At 34.6% G+C, this 19226-nt stretch overlaps 1 protein-coding gene across 1 annotated transcript in view; it reads right to left on the bottom strand.

Moving 5' to 3' along the window:
• Window positions 1-18026, bottom strand: part of LOC115214037 (histone acetyltransferase KAT8) — a 41211-nt gene extending 23185 nt beyond the window's left edge. The window contains exons 1-7 of the mRNA XM_029783060.2: window positions 17815-18026; window positions 15697-15771; window positions 12988-13169; window positions 6261-6314; window positions 5469-5633; window positions 5281-5370; window positions 4991-5131 (exon numbers count right to left, since the gene is read on the bottom strand). Of these exons, the coding sequence (XP_029638920.1) occupies window positions 4991-5131; window positions 5281-5370; window positions 5469-5633; window positions 6261-6314; window positions 12988-13169; window positions 15697-15771; window positions 17815-18013 (906 nt within the window). The 5' untranslated portion in view covers window positions 18014-18026. The remainder of the gene's footprint in view (window positions 1-4990; window positions 5132-5280; window positions 5371-5468; window positions 5634-6260; window positions 6315-12987; window positions 13170-15696; window positions 15772-17814) is intronic.
• Between the last annotated feature and the right edge of the window lie 1200 nt (window positions 18027-19226).

A 19226-nucleotide genomic window follows, 5' to 3' on the forward strand; every position in this document is an offset into this window, starting at 1 on the left:
AACGAAGCACATGTACAATTCCTTCTCCTTATCTCGGTATTTCTCTTGCAATCTCCTTACAATGAACACTGCATCTATTGTCCTCCTTCCTGGCATAAAACCAAATTGCATCTCATCCACATCCACTCCTTTCCAAATTCTCCTCTCCAACACTCTTTCCACTATCTTCATTGCATGCTCCAATAGATTCACTCCTCTCGCATCCCCTTTCTCCTTGAATATCCATACCACCATACTTAGTGCCCAGTCCTCTGGCATTCCTCTTCCATCCAGCATACCCTGGCAGAGCTCCATCATCACAACAATCCCTATCTCTCCACTTGCAGTTATCATTTCCACACTTACTTCTGATGGACCAGCTGCCTTTCCTGTTTTCCTTTCCTTCATTGCTTCCACTACTTCTTCCCGACTAACCCTCTTCACTGGCCCCTTCATCACAGCACTCTGATCCCATTCATTCTCCTCATTCATAATTCCCTCCATATGCTCCTTCCAAACTCTTCCCCTGTCCTTCTCACTAAAATTCAACCTTCCATCACTCCGCCTTATACATCTTCCTCCCTCAACATCTCTTCCATCACTTTTCATTGATTTAATAAACCAAAACACTCTACCTGGGTTCTCATCCAGGCTGCTCAACCTCTCCTCAGCCTCATTCCTCATAGATCTCACAACCACCCTCTTTGCATGATTCTTCATGCTATTATACCTGGCTTTCATTTGCTCAGTCCTAAAGCTTTGTGCGCCTCCTTCTTCCTCACTACCACGTACCTCACCTCCTTGTTCCACCACCACATATTTCCTCGAGCTCTCCTACCCTTCGTCCTTCCACACACTTTGTCACATGCCTTTAGTACTCCTTCTTCAAAAGAATTCCACAAATCCGGTGCATGAATGCTTACCAACTCCCTAACTCTCTCCTCAAACCTTGCTCTTGTTTCTTCTTCCTTCAGTTTCCACACCTTCCTCCTCTCAACTGTTCTCTTTCTCACACACTTTTTAACTTTCCTCTTATCCAAGTCAGCAACCACAAACCTGTGCAACTCCCCTGGTATTGTCTTCACATTTCTCAGATATTTTCTGTTTTTCCTGCCAACCAACACAAAATCAATCTGTCTCATTCCCTCCTGCACTGAAAGTCACCTTCCATTTCTCTGTTTTCCTAAACCACGTATGTGCCACACACAACTCTTTCTCATCACAAAACTCCAACAGCATCCTTCCTTCCAAATATCTCTCCCCAATTTCATTTCCCCCATGCACACCCTCAAAGGATCCATTTCCCAACATTGTCCATTAAAATCACCCATACCCAAAACCAATTCAGCAACCTTTTGTAAGTCCCACTCATTTACCATTTCATCAAAGAACTGCTCTTTCTTAGCAATCCCTCTTCCACTTTGCAGACCATACCCACAAATCACCCTCACCACTTCTTCCTCAAATGCTAACACTACTGTCATCGCTGTCACTCTTTCTCCTGACCTCCACCGCCTTCTCACAGGTTTCTTCCTTCACCAAAACTCTCACACCTCCAGCCCCTGCTATTTTAAAAATATAAAATGCTACAAGCAGAAAAAATCATGCAAATGGATTATTAGTGACAAAAAATACAAATGAGCCTCAAAGAGAATTTGTGTATGTAAAAATTAATAACAAAGACATAAGATTACAATTGGATACAGGCAGCAACATCTCAATAATTAACACAGATACATCAAAAAAGATCAGGAGATCTAAATTAAATGAAACCTCAAAAATTGCCAGTGGTGTTTCAGGAAAAAAAATCATATTTTAAGGGTGAATTGATAAGTAACATTACTTTTTGTGAAAAAACCTTAAAGGCTAAAGTTCTTTTGTGTTAAATAATACAACAAACTTGTTCGGTACTGACTGGATGGAACTGTTTAATTTATGGGACCTCCCCATAAATCTTTTCTGTAAAAATGAAAATGGCTTTTCCTCCAGTAGATAAGATGTCAGACAAATTGAAAAAACAAATAAAAAATATTTTTCCAGAAGTTCTGTCTGATAAATTAGGTCTGTGTACCAAAACAAAAGCACAGTTTCAAATACAGTATTTAAACAAAAATGAACTGTACTGTTCACAGCGTTAGAACAGATAAACTTAGAGTTATCCAAAAAGTGGAATATTCTAAATAGGCAGCACCAACTGTGTACATTAAGAAAAAGAATAATAAAATCAGAGTGTTTGCTGATTTTTCCACTGGTTTAAACAAATGTCTTAAAACGTGCCATTATCTGCTACCTATTCCGGATGATATTTTTGTGAAATTAAATGGTGGAAAGATATTTTCTAAATTGGATCTCTCTGACATGTACCTACAAATTAGAGTAGATGATGAATGCTCTAAGTATCTAACAATTAACGCACATAAAGAACTGTATAAATACAACAGGTTACCATTTGGCTTAAAAGTCACACCAGGAATTTTTCAACAGATTATGGATGCAATGTTAGCGGACTGTGGATTCGCAATTCCATATCTGGATGATATACTCATTAAAAGTGAATGCAGGGATCAACATGTAGAGCACATAAAATATGTATCAGAAAAAAATTAGGGATTATGGCTTTACTTTGAGTGAAGAAAAGTATGAATTTTTCTTACTGAAAATAAGATATTTAGGACAAATCATTGACAGAATGCACATCGACCAGACCTGTTAAAGGTGGACGCAATTAAAAATATGCCCCCTCTGACTAATATAGTGACCTTACAAGCATATTTAGGATTGGAAAATTATTACTAAAATTATATTCAAAATGTGCTTAAGGTAAGGGTGCCACTGAATAATTTGCTGAAAAAGATATGAAATGGAATTGGTCGGAAAACTGTCAAAAGGCATTTGATCAATTAAAAAAATTCTAACATCTGATTTGTTGTTGGCACACTTTGATCATGCAGCAGAGATTGTTGTAGCTTCAGACACTTCTGAGTACAGTATAGTAGCAGTGATGCTACATAAATATAAAGATGGTAACATGAAGACAGTGGTTCATGCCGCACATTCTCTGAAAGCAGCAGAGAAAAATTAGTCAAATCAAAAGAGAAGCTCTAGCAGTTATTTTTGATGTGAAAAAATTTCACACATTTTTACATGGTATAAGTTTTCATCTACAGGCTGATCACTGTCTATTATTATCGATATTTGGGTCAAAGAAAGAAATTCCTACCCATACTGCTAATAGGTTGCAACACAGGGATATAATATTATTAAACTATGATTTCAAGATGTAGTATATACCATCCAAGAGACTAGGTCATGCAAATTGTCTATCAAGACTGATTTTGAAAAATGCAGAACCATTTGAAGATACTGTTATTGCTGCTTTGCAAGCAGAAAATGAAATTAAAATGTTTTGTGTAATGTCATTCGTGAGCTGCCAGTTACTTTACAAGACATAAAATTGAAATCGAAAAACGATAAATTTATTATCAAAATGAAAGTACTGCTGAAGACTAAAAGAGATAAAAATATGCACAACACAAATGCAAACCATTTCTCATTGTGTGACAATATGTTGATGTATGCACAAATAGTTATAGTGCATGCCACACTACAAAAGCAATTATTAACAGAATTTCATATGAATCACCCAAGAATTTCGAGAATGAAATCATTAGTGAGAAGTTACGTATATTGGCCAGCAATGGACTGTGACATTGAAGAATCAGTGAAAGCATGCAGAGGGTGTACCTTAGCTGAAAAATCACCTACCACTAAATGGCAACTGTGGCCAAAAACAGATGTTCCATGGGCCAGACTGCATATTGATTATGCAGGTCCCCTTAAGGGTTCATATTACCTTGTCATGGTGGATAGTTTTTCAAAGAAGCTGGAAGTGCATAAATGTAAAAAGCCGACATCTACAGTTACAATATGTTTTTTATATGAATTGTTCACCTGGTATGGTATTCCAGACAGCATTGTGTCGGTTAATGGAACTCAATTTATGTCAGACAAGTTCAGAAAATTTTGCAAAATGTTTGTTATCGAACATGTCACCACTATGCTTTGTCATCCTAGATCAAATGGACAAGCAGAGCGTTTTGTTGACACTTTCAAGAGGGCGTCGAAAAAGGTGAACAATGAAGTGATGGACAATTTTGCACTTCAATAATTTCTAAAAGTGTACCGAGTAATTCCTAATCCGAATACACAATCAGGCATGTCGCCCACTGAACTGATGCTTGTTAGAAAGGTCAGATCTGTTTTTGATAAGCTAATACCAAGTGAAAATTAAAAAAAGGCAAACAACAAAAATACTTCAAAATTCTTCATGTTAGGTGACAAAGTTTTTTTTAAAAACCTATAGATATGGTAAAGAAAGCTGGGAGGACGGTATAATAATTAAACAAATTGGAAAAATGATATTCCTGGTAAAAGGAAAGAAGGCTGAATACAAAAGACATTAACCAGCTTAAGAAAAGATTCACAGAAAAAACAGTCATGAGAAATGAAATCCCTATGGAAGTATTGTATGACACATTTGATGTACCAACACCCAAACAATTTGAAACTAGACGTTATAGCACTAGAAAATGGAAAAGAATGGAAACAATGGAATTTAACCCTAAATGTAAGTCATATTAAAACTCAAAGTGGAGTTCAATTCTTAAAAGGGGAGAAGGTAAGGGAAACTGATTCTAAAAAGAGGAGACGTTGTGGAAGGATTCCAACCACCCTTTAAGTGTGAGTGATTGGTAGTTCGTGTAACTAGCAGTTCACTGTGAACCTTTGACATAGAACATTGAGTCTCATGTAATAGGAATAGTAGTGTGTTATGTACATACTTTCTTCCCCACTACTTTGTTATATTATATATCCAATACAATGATAAAAAATTACAAATTGTGACATGTAAGGACTTAAACTATGATAGATTTTTTTTTAATTACCAGACTTAACAGTTACAACATAACAATGATAATCAGAAGAATTAAGAGAAAGCTGAACATCTTACTTTTGAGAAGTAACCAACTAAATGGCAACCTTGTCTGTCAACTTCAGTGAGAATATAAAAAAGAAATGGTTCCACATCAAAGTATAAGGTTTTGTGATCAAGAAACAATTTTGCTAGAAGACATAAGTTCTGACAGTAGATCTAAAAAAGAAAAAAATAGGTAAAATATCAGAACAAGCAAAGTAATCAGCTTTTATATAGAATAGCATTCACTAACAAATAGTAAAAATAAAAATACTGCATTTGAAGAAAGAACGTAATAAAATATCTACAATAAAACTTAGGTTTACTTTACTATCTTTTCCATCCACTTCAAAAACAGATATAGTTCCTTTCCGGTAAATCTCTTTTCCTGGAGGATAGCGCCATGTGCACTGACTCTGCAATAAGAAATAGAGTTTTATACAAAATCAAACAAGAGGAGAGAGAAAGATCTGGCTGATCTTACTGGATGGTGTGAACAAATTTTCCACTTTACCTGATGATATCGATAAGATTTTTCCAAACGCATGTATTTTAAACAATATTCACAAATCCATAATTTGGGTTGTTTTCCATATTCTTCAGGGTAAGGTGAAAAATACCAGGCATCTATTTCATATTTTCCAATCTGTATTTTGTCAATATACTTGACTTTTGTGATCTATAACAAAAAAAGATGGAATATGAAAGAAAGCTTCCAAAATGTTTATCAAAATTCTCAAGTTAATATAGTTTAGTTTTATATTTCAAAAATATCCTTAATCTATCAAGAACTACCAATGGATAACACTGGTTCAAACATATTCTGATAATAATTAATCCTAGGATTTTCTTTACAAGCATGTTGAATCAATCTCTCTCTCTCTCTATATATATATATATATATTTAGTGTTACATAAAATTTAGATCTACATACTTTGGTTGTAAATTTTGTTTTATTCATTCCTGCTGACAACAAAAGACACTAACAAAAGCAAATAGTTTATTTGTAATTCTAACTAGAATTTCACATTCTTAAGTAAATCTTGTCTGAATGAAAACAGGTTTCAATTTTGAAACAACAAATGAAATTACTGAACCTTATAGCATTCAGACAAAGTCTTGCTGAAATATTCTTGTAGTTACAAGGAAGCCCCCATATATCACACACTGATATCTAAATAAACAGTACTATTGGAAGGAATAAACATTATATAGAGAAATAAATTACTCATTAGTCAAGAAAATTAACTTGAGACATAAATATCAGCAATAACTAAAGAAATCAGAAATATATTTTCATCTAACCGCTTCATGTTCCTTTTCAAGAGCTGCAGTTGTTGGGTCCATCTCAGCATATGTCTAAAATTTTTTTTAAAATTCAGATTTTAGAACAATGTAAACAAAAATATGAAATGACAAAAATATCTTGGACAATGTTCCTCCTAATTTTTTTCCGTGAGTGAGGGTGTGCAGAAATTTACTTGTGTGCAAATTTTCTCTTTCTTTGTAAAGTTATGTGCACATCTAAGTGAAAAATCATCTTCAATTTAAAAAATTTAATTTCTTGAAAATGTGTGCACACTTTTTTCCTTTGTGCACTAGTTATAAAACATGTGTATTTGTACAAGCACACAATGTAGGAGAGACTTTAATCTTAGAATTCCTCCAGTCATCAACATAAACATTTAACAAATATATATACAAGCCAACAAAGGAGCCAATGTTGAACAGGAATCCACACAAACTTCAACTGAAGAACTTATCAAGGGAAATTATTCAGGTGAAAACAATCAATTAGTTGAATAATAAATTTTAGAATTATTACAAGAAAAAATTTTAAACATTCTACTGATGTTATTGAATATCTCTAGATCTTACTATGGCACATAATAGTTGACCAACTGACTAGTTTTAATTCACAGAACATTGCACCACAAATACCATGGTCCCACCCTAGTCGGAGGACCACTAAGCTCATTCCATAATTTTGTACTTAATTGTATATTGTATGGTTTAACAATCTGGATAGTTTGTTACACAGACTAACAGGGAGGAGGAGTTGGCCAGAGCATGACAGTTGCAGTTCCTTCATATTTGTTACTGAGCTACAGAGGGCACATCTCAGCAGTGTTAGCGGACAGGAAGCTTACTGATCATTATTATCATTGTTCTAACATCTACTTTTCTATGCTTGCATATTTCACTCTTTCTCTCTCTCACGTGCACACATGCACACACAGACATACATACATCTTTCACTTTCTGTTCTCTGTCCTTTTCGCTTTCTCTTCTTTCAATTTCTGCTCTCTTCAAAGCATAAAGAAATAAATTTTTTACGGAATCAGAGGGAGAAACACAAAATGAGAGAGAGACGAGAGAAAGAAACAGAGACAGAAAACGAGTTGCTATAGATGAAAGACAGGGATAGAGGGTGACAGAAAAATGCTGATGTTTCATACCTTATGCATGTTCTAAAAGTGAGAGAGAGAGACAGAGAGATAGAGAGAGTGTGTGTGTGTGTGTGTGTGTGTGTGCGTGCATGCATATGTCCCTTATGCATTCGAAAATTGGGTTGCCCATTTTTATGTATGGGGTATCAATATATTCAGTAATTTTTTTGCTACCAAATAAACTATATTTTCATTTACATATATTTTACATTATCTCAACAACCAGCCATAGTTATTTGACATACACTGCTCTACAACAACCAGGTTTCATTAGAAAGTGAAAATAGTTTCACACTTTCAATTTCCACCAAATTACAAAGTGTTGTATTACAAGAGTGATGATGTTTCAATAATGAAAGTAATGTTTTGCTGAATTAGTCACATCTCTATCTTCTTCTCTATATATAAAACTGAAATGTGTTTTTACCGCTTGGATCGCTTTCAATGCCACTACATCCCGTCCGATTTGCTCCAAAATTTACAGGGACATGTAGAATGAGGTGACAATGCTCGTGGGCTACCTTAGAAATCCCTAGCTTAAAAGGTGTGGTTGCTAGGGGCTATCTTCCTCACTCACGCTATTTCCTCCTTTCCCTCTCTTACTCTCCTTCATTAATAACTTTGAGAATGCCACTCCCGTTATTTAATGTATTCCCCTCAACTCCCTTTCACTTTCCCTTTATAAGTTCGTCAGGCGGCTTTCTTTGATCTTTCTGTTTGCATTCATAGGGAGAATTATCATCGCTACCAAACAACACACAATCATGAGAACAAATATTATGAATCACATATTCTTGCGTTCATTTATATGTGTGTGTGTGTGTTCTATATATAAATATGTATATATAATGTATGTGTGTGTGTGTGTTCTATATATAAATATGTATATATAATGTATGTGTGTGTGTGCGTTCTATATATAATGTATATATACAAAGTGTATATATCTTTATTTATGTATATTAAACTTTTTCATACTTTTTCATAGTTATATATATTTTTAAACAAATTATAAATATAATTTAATAATTTTTATTTTCAATTTAAATAATTTAAATTTTTCAATTTTATATTTTATATATTTTCTATATTATATATTTTTTTTAATATTTTTGTTTTTGGTTTTTTACTGTTTGATTTGCCTATTAGTGGTTTATCTCTAATTTAATTTATACAGATATATATCTCATTTGTATATACATTTGTATATATAATGCATGCACACACACATATATATACACATATATATATATATAATGTGTGCATTACGTAGTCGGTCGATTCAGCTGAAAATATGCACACCTATGTTAAAAGTGCTGGCAAGTTTGCATGACAACTATTTTTTTCCTCAAATGAAAGGCGTCACCTCTAGGACAAAATTCCTCATCTTATAAAATGTGGCCCCAGTAGACCCGAATAAAATCGGGTTATATTAACCAAAATGTGAAAAGGGGTCTAAATGGGGCTGGAAGGGGATTAAAATTTCAAGGAGCGGGTGTTTAGGAATTCTCTGTTACATCAAGCTAAAAAAATTTGCGCCAGCCTTTTAATCGTCAATGTGTTGCCATCCATGATAAAGAAGTTTTGAATGCTTGCCATGGTGAGTCTACTGTCGTGAGAAAGAATCACTTCAAAACTTGGTGTTTACGAATTTTCTTTTACATCAAGTTCAAAATTTTACATCAGCCGTTAAACTGACACTACGTTGCTGTCCGTCGTTAAGAAATGCCAGCCATGGTGACTCTACTATCCTCAGATTCTATCCCTTCAAACTTTGGTTTCCAATATTTTATTATTTTTATTCAGCTCGCAAGTTCGTCTGTCCCTTTTAAATGTTAGCGTTTTGCTGTCTGCCTTGAAGCAGACCTTTCCATTGCCACTGCCTCATATTTCTGATTGATCTTTCTAAATATTTTATTTCTCAACTTACTCAAGATCTTCTGTTGTTTATAAATGGGAGAGAGATAGATAAAGATAGAGAGTAAGAGAAAGATAGAGAGTAAGAGTCCGAGATAGAGAGTAAGAGTCCGAGAGAAAAGAAAAGTAAGAGAGTGGGAAAGTGAGAAAGAAAGGAGAGAGAAACAAATACGGAGAATCATCATCATTATCATCGTTTAACGTCCGTTTTCCGTGCTAGCACGGGTTGGACAGTGTGACCGGGGTCTGGGAAGCCAGGAGGCTGCACCAAGATCCAGTCTGATCTGGCAGTATTTCTACAGGTGGATGACCTTCCTAACGCCAACCACTCTGTGAGTGTAGCGGGTGCTTTTTTCGTGCCACTGGCATAGGTACCAGGGGGGCTCGCAGTGGCAACGATCGGTTGGTGCTTTTTACATGCCACCGGCACAGAAGCAAGTCAAGGCGGCGCTGCAATCGGCCACGTTCGGATGGTGCTTTTTACGTGCTGAAAGGAAGCAACAGAAAGTAACAACCACACTCTTACCCGCACGTAGAGCAGGTCACCTTCAGCTAGTCTGTACTATAATAAAGAAAGATGTTTATCATCTATAATGTGATAAGGCTATAATATAGTTTCACTTTCATTCTTTCACTTTTAATTCTAATGTGATAACATTAAGATCATCTTATTTCTATTATATTTGAAATAAATGAATAATTTACATCCTAAAGTGAACAACATTATGCATCGGCAACTTTCCGTCTTTACAGCCACCACAAGATTTCTGCCCCCCACTGACTTTAGATGATCATAATTTTCAGAAAAATAGATATTTTTTAATGAAATTTTCTACAAATATGTGTTATATCATGTAGATTCCGAATATACAATATTTTTTAGGGAAAGTGTTTTAGGAGGGGGTGGGGAATTTCGGAAAACTTACCAGAATCCAATTTGTCTTAACTTTCAAGAAAATGGATATTTTTTTAATGAAATCCTCTACAAATATAACTCAGACTATGTAGAATCTAAGGACTTAGGAATCTGGAGGGAAAACAATTGAGGGTTACTTCGAGAACCGTTCCCTCCTCAGGTGTGTTTTGGAACAAGTCATCCATATTTGTTTCATTTTCTCCGTTTTGTGTGTTTGTGCATCCATAAATTTCTACTGAAGCAACAAACAGGCAGTGAAAGCAAATGAAGCCCTTACCAGAAAACTCGTTATGCTAAAAATAACAGAAATATGCTATTAAGACAACTCATCTGTTGCATACAACATTTTTTTCACTTAAAGTAAATTCCCAGATAAACATCTCTAACAGAAAGGCAGAAGACACCAGAAGCAAAAATAAGGAATATACACGCACAGTTGAATACAGAAGTGTAAAGTATAATTTGTTACATAATCTCTATAATAAACATGATATTGAATGAAATAATTCCCCGTTTTAACTTTTTTAATTACATGTGTGTGTGTGTGTGTGTGTGTGTGTAGAAATCTATGGATGCACAAATGTGCAAAACAGAGAAAATGAAACAAATATAGACTTGTTCCAAAACACTCCCAAGTGGGGAACAGTTCACAAAAATAACTCAATTGTTTTTCCCAAAAATTCCTATGTCCTTGAAATCTACATAGTCCAAGGCATATTTGTAGAGAATTTCATTACAAAATATCCATTTTCTTGAAAGTGAAGATGAATTGAAGTGGACTCCGGTGAATTTTCCGAAATTCCCCACCCCACCCATCCCTAAAACACTTTCTCCCAACACATATTCATAAAAATTTCATTTACAAATTCCGTTTTTCTGAAAGTTATGATCATCCAAAGTTGGGAAGGAGGAGGGAAGAAATCTATAGTTATGCTAGATTGCCTGAAACTGTGACCTGTTCACTGACAAAACTTCGTGCTGCATAGATGCAGCATGAAGTTTTGTCAGTGAACAGGTCACAGTTTCAGAGTGACAAAAATATTTTGACACAAATTAAATATAAATGTTGAAGTGAATCTAATAGTTTTTTGTGTGTTCTTAAATGGCTTACAATCATCTTCCATGCTGCAACTGTTTTTGTTTCAGCACATGATCTTAGATCAAGTCACTTGCTATGCAAGTACAACTCCATAATTTAATTTACATTCATGTCAAAATTTTCATTGCTTGACCAGTATCCCAGACAAACTTTATCCAGTACAGACACCAGCTAACAGACCAGATTTAACTGGCAGAGTATTTAATATGAAATTTAGGGATCTCTTGCATGATATTTTGGAGAAAAATATTTTAGGAGAGGTTGCGGGGTTGATGCGGACTACAGAGTTTCAAAAGCATGGACTACTCCATTGTCATATGTTGTTCATATTAAAAAAAAATCCAGAACATTATGATCAATTTGTTTATGCAGAACTTCCAAATCCACAAACACAACCAATTCTGTTTCAACATGTCACGTAAAGCATGCTACATGGTCCATGTGGAAGAAATAAACCCAAAGTAACGTGTATGGTTGATGGGAAATGTAAAAAACATTTCCCTAGAGACTTTCAGGAAAATACATTCCACAGTTATAATGGCTATCCACTTTATCAACATTGAAATAATAAATTTACATTTACAAAGTCTAATGTTGAATTAGATAATCATTCAGTATTACCATATTCACCCTAGTCAAATATGGAGGATATTGTAATGTAGAGATATGTGCATCTGTAAAATCAGTTAAATATATTAGCAAATACATTCATAAAGGTCATGATTGGGTGACAGTCAATATTAGTGGACAAACCAATGCATGACATGTACACAAAGATAAAATTGAAAATTATATCAATAGCTGCTATGTAGTCTCATCAGAGATAGTCTGGAATATTTTAGGGTTCAAATTCCATGGTTCATATCCTGCAATCAGACAGCTTACAGTTCATTTACCCCAACATCAATACAGTTACTTTAATGACAATGATGATATTGAACACGTTATCTACACACAACAGGTCCACTCTCACTAAATGGATGTAAGTTAACCAGAAATCACCAGCTGACTCATTTGCATGTACATTACACTATACTGATTTCCCTGAATTTTACACATGGAATAATAGTGAGACAATGTGGCATCTCAGAAAAAACAATCACATTCAATTGGGGGTATCTACTTTGTTTCACTAAAAGAATAAGAGCAATTCTATCTGAGAGCTTTACTATATCATATTCCTGGAGCTACATCGCTTGAAGATAAGAGGACTATTAATGGTGTAGTTTGCCATAGTTATAAAGAAGCTGCAATGAAACTGGGTTTAGTACATGATGACCATAAATACTATTGGACTATGGAATTTGCAAATATTTCAGGTACTCCATATCAGATGCAAAGACTTTTCTGCTCCATTCTTAATTACTGCTTTCCATATGTATACTTATGTATACATATTACACAAATATATGATACAATGTAAAATAGTACACACACACACACATATACAGCAGGCTTCTTTTAGTTTCCTTCTACCTAGTCGATCTAAGGGGAAAGAAGACACTTTCCTGCAGTGCAGGGACTGAACTGAAACCATGCGGTTGGGAAGCAAATGTCTTGACAACACAATAATGCCTATGTCCCTGAATCAAAATAAAAAGATTGGGTCAGATATAAAATGGAACACCAAAAGATAAACTTCCAACTCACTTTCTGGACATGATTTATTTCATCATGTTTACGTTTCTGGTTCCGTGTGATTTTACGGTCAGTACCATCACTAAGATCTGTGAGAGTAATTGATAAATCTTTGCCTTTGTTCTGCTGGTCTTCGAGTTTGGTCTGGAGATCAAATCGATCAACATTAACCCATTCATCCAATCGACGATTAACTGCAAATACGAATATCATTTCTAGAGTGATACAGCAACAACCAATGGAAATATGTATTAGTTTTAACTACATCATCATCATCATCATCACGTTTCCAAAAGTAATGAAAAATAAAAGTATTCTTAATGCATTCTAGTTTCATTATTTACATAAATAAAATTTTCAGAATTTCTCTGATTGAAACAAAACTGTAACCTAAGACATTTTCTAAAAAAAATTGAAGCAGTTATGAACCTCTTGTAATATTTAGATCATTTAAATAACTAAAAATCACATGTTTAAATGTTATAAACGCTGTTAAAAAGTTTGAGGTTTTCTTTGTAATAGAATTTATCAAAATTAACAATGACTTTAATGGCTAACATTTGGAAGAACAAGTATCTAACAGATTAAGAACTAAAAATGATAGCATTATGAACAGTTAAAGAAAAGGGATAAAGAAAGGATGACCAAATATAATCCATATAAAAGGCAAGTCGTCAATAAATGTAGAGATCAAAGAAAGGGAAATATTTTGCCTTCAGATAAAAATAGACCCAACAGAGGAACCAGCTAGCTTGAATCAATAGAAGCTTGGTAGATAAAGCAATTAAGAATATGAAGACAGGGAAAGCCCATCGGGAATCACCAGAGATGCTTAAAATATCTGGTGGAGTAAGACATGGCCAAGTCGCCTGTATAGTAAGTCAGGTTGTCCATGAGGGAGCTATACCAAACAATTGGTGTAGCAACATTATAGTTAGCGGCAACAAAGGTAAAGGTTATGCCTGAAACAGAAATAATTACAGAGGCATCAAATTGCTGGAACAGGAGACATAAGTCACTAAAAGGATCATAGCTCAATTAATTAGGAAGAGAGTTAGTGTAGATGGGATGCAGTTTGGAGTTGTGTCAGGTAGAAGCAGAATTGATACTATATTCCTGGTTAGGCAACTGCAGAGAAGTATTTAGCCAAAAATAAACATCTGTACTTGGTTTCTGTTGACACGGAGAAAGCTTTTAACAGGATACCCAGCTCTCTTATCTGATGGTCAATGCAGGTGCTAGGGATAGCTGTACAAACCATGTACAGGGATACTGTCAGTAAGGTGAGGGTTGGCAATGAGTATAGCAATGAACTCAGTGTACAAGTAGGAGTTCACAAAGGATCGGTCCTCAGTCCCCTTGTTTACCTTGGTCCTCCAGGTCTTAACAGAGGAATTCAAGAACAGCTGCTACTGGGAGCTTCACTACACTGATGACCTTCTTCTTACAGCTGAATCACTACCTGACTTAGAGGGCGTTAGAGTTAATTTAGCGAAAATCAAAGTCCTAGTAAGTAGAAAAACAGACAAATCACAAATCCCTTCAGGGAAATGGCTCTGCATATGTAAGAAGAATGTTGGTAGAAACTCCATGTTGTACCCAGTGCAAGCTTTGGACGGATAAGAGGTGTAGTGGTATCAAAGGAAGGTTAACAGAGAAAATAGTCTTTGTGTGTGGTAAATGTGTAGGTATAGTAAGCACTAAAAATGCAGACAATACATTCCCTCAAATGCTTGGGGAGAGCATTAGAAGAAGATAACTTCTGTTACCTAGGAGACAAAGTTAGCAGTGGAGGAGGAAGTTCTGAAAGTGTAGTTGCTAAAATAAAAACAGGCTAGGTAAAAGTTCAAAGAGATTCTACCTCTGTTGGTAACTAAGGGCCTCTCCCTCAGAGTGAAAGGCAGATTGTATGATGCCTGTGTATGTACAGCTATGCTACATAGCAGTGAAACATGGGCTTTGACTACAAAGGCTTGAAAGAAATAAAGCTAGCATGCTCCGCTGGATGGGTAATGTCAGTGTGCTTGCATGGCAGAGTGTAAATGATTCAAGAGGAAAACTGAGTATAAGAGGCATCAGATGTTGTGCACAAGAGAGAAGACTGTGCTGGTTTTGTCATGTGATGCATATAGATGAGGATAGCTGCATAAAGAAGTGCCAAGCCCTAATTGTGGAGGAAAGCTGTGGAAGGGATAAACCAAGGAAGACATGGGATGAAGTGGTGAGAAAGGATCTTCGTACACTGGGCCTCACTGAGGAAATGACAAGAGACCAGGATTTGTGGCAATTTGCTGTACTTGAGAAGATGCATCAAGTTAAGTAAAATTGCTGTCATCCACACACAGTCTTGACCTTTCCAGGTGCCAGTGCCACATAAAATGCACTCATATTGGTGCTGCGTAAACATACCTGTGCCAGTGACACATAAAAAGCACCCAGCACACTCTGTAAAGTCATTGGCATTAGGAATGGGGATACAGCCATAAAATCCATGCCACAACAGACAATTGGAGTATGGACATCTCCCCGGCTGATCAGCTCCATGTTACTGTCCAACCCATGCCAGCATAGAAAACGGACGTTAACTGAGATGATGATGAAAAAAAGATTTGATGAAATTTACAAATAACATCTCTGTAATTACTTCCATTACTAGTGGCAGAAAAACAAATATTAAAACATCGATAACAATGATCCATGCTACTAAACTATGTAACTTACATCCTTCATAGTGAACATAATATTCATGTCTTCCTGCATTCTCATTGCTTCGAGTTTGAATAATTTCAGCTGCATCTGATATATAAAACGAAACAATAAATAATATTTATACATTTAAAATCAGTTTTATGTAGATAATCAACTGAAGTTCATGTATGATGACTAATCTAAAACTCAATATACAACACATATTATTTTAAAACAAAATGGGCATATAAAGACAAGAAACTGAGTACTAAGTTTTTTTCACTTTCAAGTGTCATTTGGGTCTTCAATCACACTTAGTTTTAAAATGTTTTAGTATGTATATGTGGTTGAAAAGCTTGCTTCCCAACCATGTGATCTTGGGTTCAGTCCCATTGCATGGCACCTTGGGCTTTGTCTTCTACTATAGCCCCAGGCTGATCAAATATATTTGATAGTTAGAAACTGAAAGAAAATAACACACACACACACATATATAGACATATATATGTATGTTTTTGTGTGTATCCTTGTCTAGACATCATGTGATGGTTGTAATTGAGCATCACCATCAAACAGATGAGGTTGTTCATTTCCAGTCTTCAATGAAAAACATGTCTGGCCATGGGGAAATATCACCTTTCTTGGAAACAGGTGAAGGTTGGTAATAGGAAGTGCATCAACTCGTAGAAAATCTGCCTCAGAAAATTCCACCTGACCCATCCAAGCTTGAAAAAGTGGATATAAAATGATGTTATACACACACAGAATGTGCACACAGGATAGAGACAGACAAAAGAATGATAAAAAGAGGATTAAAATGAAAGCAGAATAAGGTATTTCAGCTGCTCTGTCTTAACACTGAAATGCACTCTAAATTTTCTCTGCAAGATATCCATGAAATTCATTTTCATTACAACCCGTCACTTCAAGGGGAAAAAAAATATAGGTGGAGGGAAGATAATTTCATTAACTCCAAATCAACTTTTAAAATCTTGTGAACTATTTTCTATGGGGGAACTGATACCATGAAATCCCTTTGAAATTTTTGTAGTGACTCAATATCAAATTTCATAATGCTTCTAGAATCAATACTGAAATACTGAACATAGTGTAGCCTTACTTCATTCAACACTATTAGCTTCGACTATTACTGTCAATCATATCTAAACATGTTAGAGGCGGTTATGTCCCCTTCTTATTACTATCAATGGTTAATATGCTTGAAATGATTCTGAGCAGGGATCAGTAAAGCAAATGAAACATGTAAATATATTAAACAAATAGGTAAAATATATACTAATATTGAAGAATTACTCAACAATATTGAAAAGTATTTCTAAAAATTACCAAATGTTAACGAGGTTACAATAACAATACTAACAAACTGATTGTAATATTTTTTCCATATACTCTTGGATTAGGTTGAATTTTTAGCATTAATATTTATATTGTAAATACGATTTCAAGGGAGCTTATAAATATCACATATCTATACTGTCAACAAACAAAAGGTTAATTTACTTTTTATCTTCCCTCCTTTATTTTTTTTACAATAATACCATTAAAACTATATCATTTGAATTGGTTTAAAAAGGGGGAAACGCAACACAGTTACATATAATCAGTCTTATGTATAAAACTGACAAAAAATATAGTGATTTAGTCATGCTAAATATATGAAAACAAGCTGGAAAGCCTTTCGTCAGAGGACTACACGATCTGAATTAAATTCGGGTTAAACATCAAGAAATTGCTAGATTTAAAAGTTATAACGAATCTCGTTCCTGAAGCACATGTTTTCATAACAAATGTATATGGGATATAGTATGACATTTCTAACTCAGAAGATATCATTAATGAAGCAATGTTATCAATTAAAGAAAAATGTGTAAAAAGATTTGCAAAGCTATATACAAATAAGTATAAAATAAGGGTAACATTTCAGAGAAAAACGAATTAAAAATAAACGCGGTAAACTACATACAACTCGATTTATAAACTACATTACGAAAATTAAAAGATTTATATTTGTAAATATTGGAAGAATTGATATCTTGTATTGAGAAGATTTAGACTTTAAATAATGAATTATATCTATTAATCTAATAAAGTATTTTAATATGGAAAATGTTGCGTTATGAAAGACCGTACGCCATGTATTGTCTGGACGCATAACAAGATAATAATCTCCAATTCCAGGATAGACTTCAGATTCATTGTTTTCTTCTTTTTTATCCTCTTCTTTGGGTGGATGCTCCTGCATAATAACCGTATTTTCAGAGCCACTCAGGACTGTACTCTGTGAACTTGAATCTGACATGGAAAGAGTTTTCTTGTCGCAGTCCGCCATTTCTAAGTTACAATTTATTATTAAATTATAAGCCAACGTTTCGTAATCTGTTTCCTAAATTTCGAATCTAAAATAAAGATTTTCTTGAAAATTTTATGCTCTAAAATTTTTTTATTGAAACAATTAAACTGAATGATTAGACTAATTATTTTATTTTAATTAATTCTTTAAAAAATAATTCTTTAAGCGTAGATGTATGGTTTTGCTGAGAGTTTTAGTTGTTAACATATTTAATGCAGGTCATATTAAAAATACAACTAGAAATAAATATGCGTCAAGGAAAGCACAGTAACAGTCAATCTATTGATAATTGTTCAGTTTAGGGATATTAAAAAGTAAATAAAAATTGAGGGGGAGATAACTAGTAAATAGCAAGTCAACTTTTTTGTTTTTCTTTCTTTTTCTCAACTTACTGTTAAACAACAAATACTGCAGTAAGGTAACATGGCGAATTAGAATTTTCGCACGTGTATAAATTCATAATTAGTCGACGCTGTGCCAACCACTGAAAAATGTTGTCTCGTGATTCGGCTAATTGGGTGATATTCCAATATTAATTCACAGTTGACGATTTGAATTTCAGGAACAGTGAATTGCAGTCCCGCTGGTCCTCCACGTGCCATTCTGATCAATTCCAAAGTAAATAATATCCAGTTGTTTAACAGTGAGGTGACGTATTTATGTCGCTTTACTAGTTATCTCCCCCTTAATTTTTATTTTTATTTACTTTAAACTGAACAATTACCTAACTATTAAAATTTTTATTTGGGGGCAACAAGTACAGGCAACAACTCTGGATGAGTGTCTATTACAACTTCATCAACAAAGTATAGCCTGAACTATACGTATCAAAGAAGTGAAAAAAGAATCATATAAGTAAATGTATTGGGTTGTCTGGAAAGTTCGTGCCGATTTTTAAAAGAAAGAAAAAGGTCAATAAATACTTGCCATTATATTTTTAATCAACCAAATATGAACTATTTTGTTGCACAATGCATCTCCATCTTTCCTTTAACTTGAAAATGCCCTCTTCCCAGAATTGAGGTGGTTTCATGGCAAAGAATTCATTAAGGTAACTTTTTACGTCATCCAAGGAATTGAAATTTTTACCATTAAGACTATTCAGCAGAGACCTGAATAAATGGAAATCCGAAGGAGCAATATCTGGTGAATATGGAGGGTGAGGTAACACATCCCAGCCGAGCTGCAGCAA

Source organism: Octopus sinensis, linkage group LG7, assembly GCF_006345805.1.
Source record: "Octopus sinensis linkage group LG7, ASM634580v1, whole genome shotgun sequence".
NCBI lineage: Eukaryota > Metazoa > Mollusca > Cephalopoda > Octopoda > Octopodidae > Octopus > Octopus sinensis.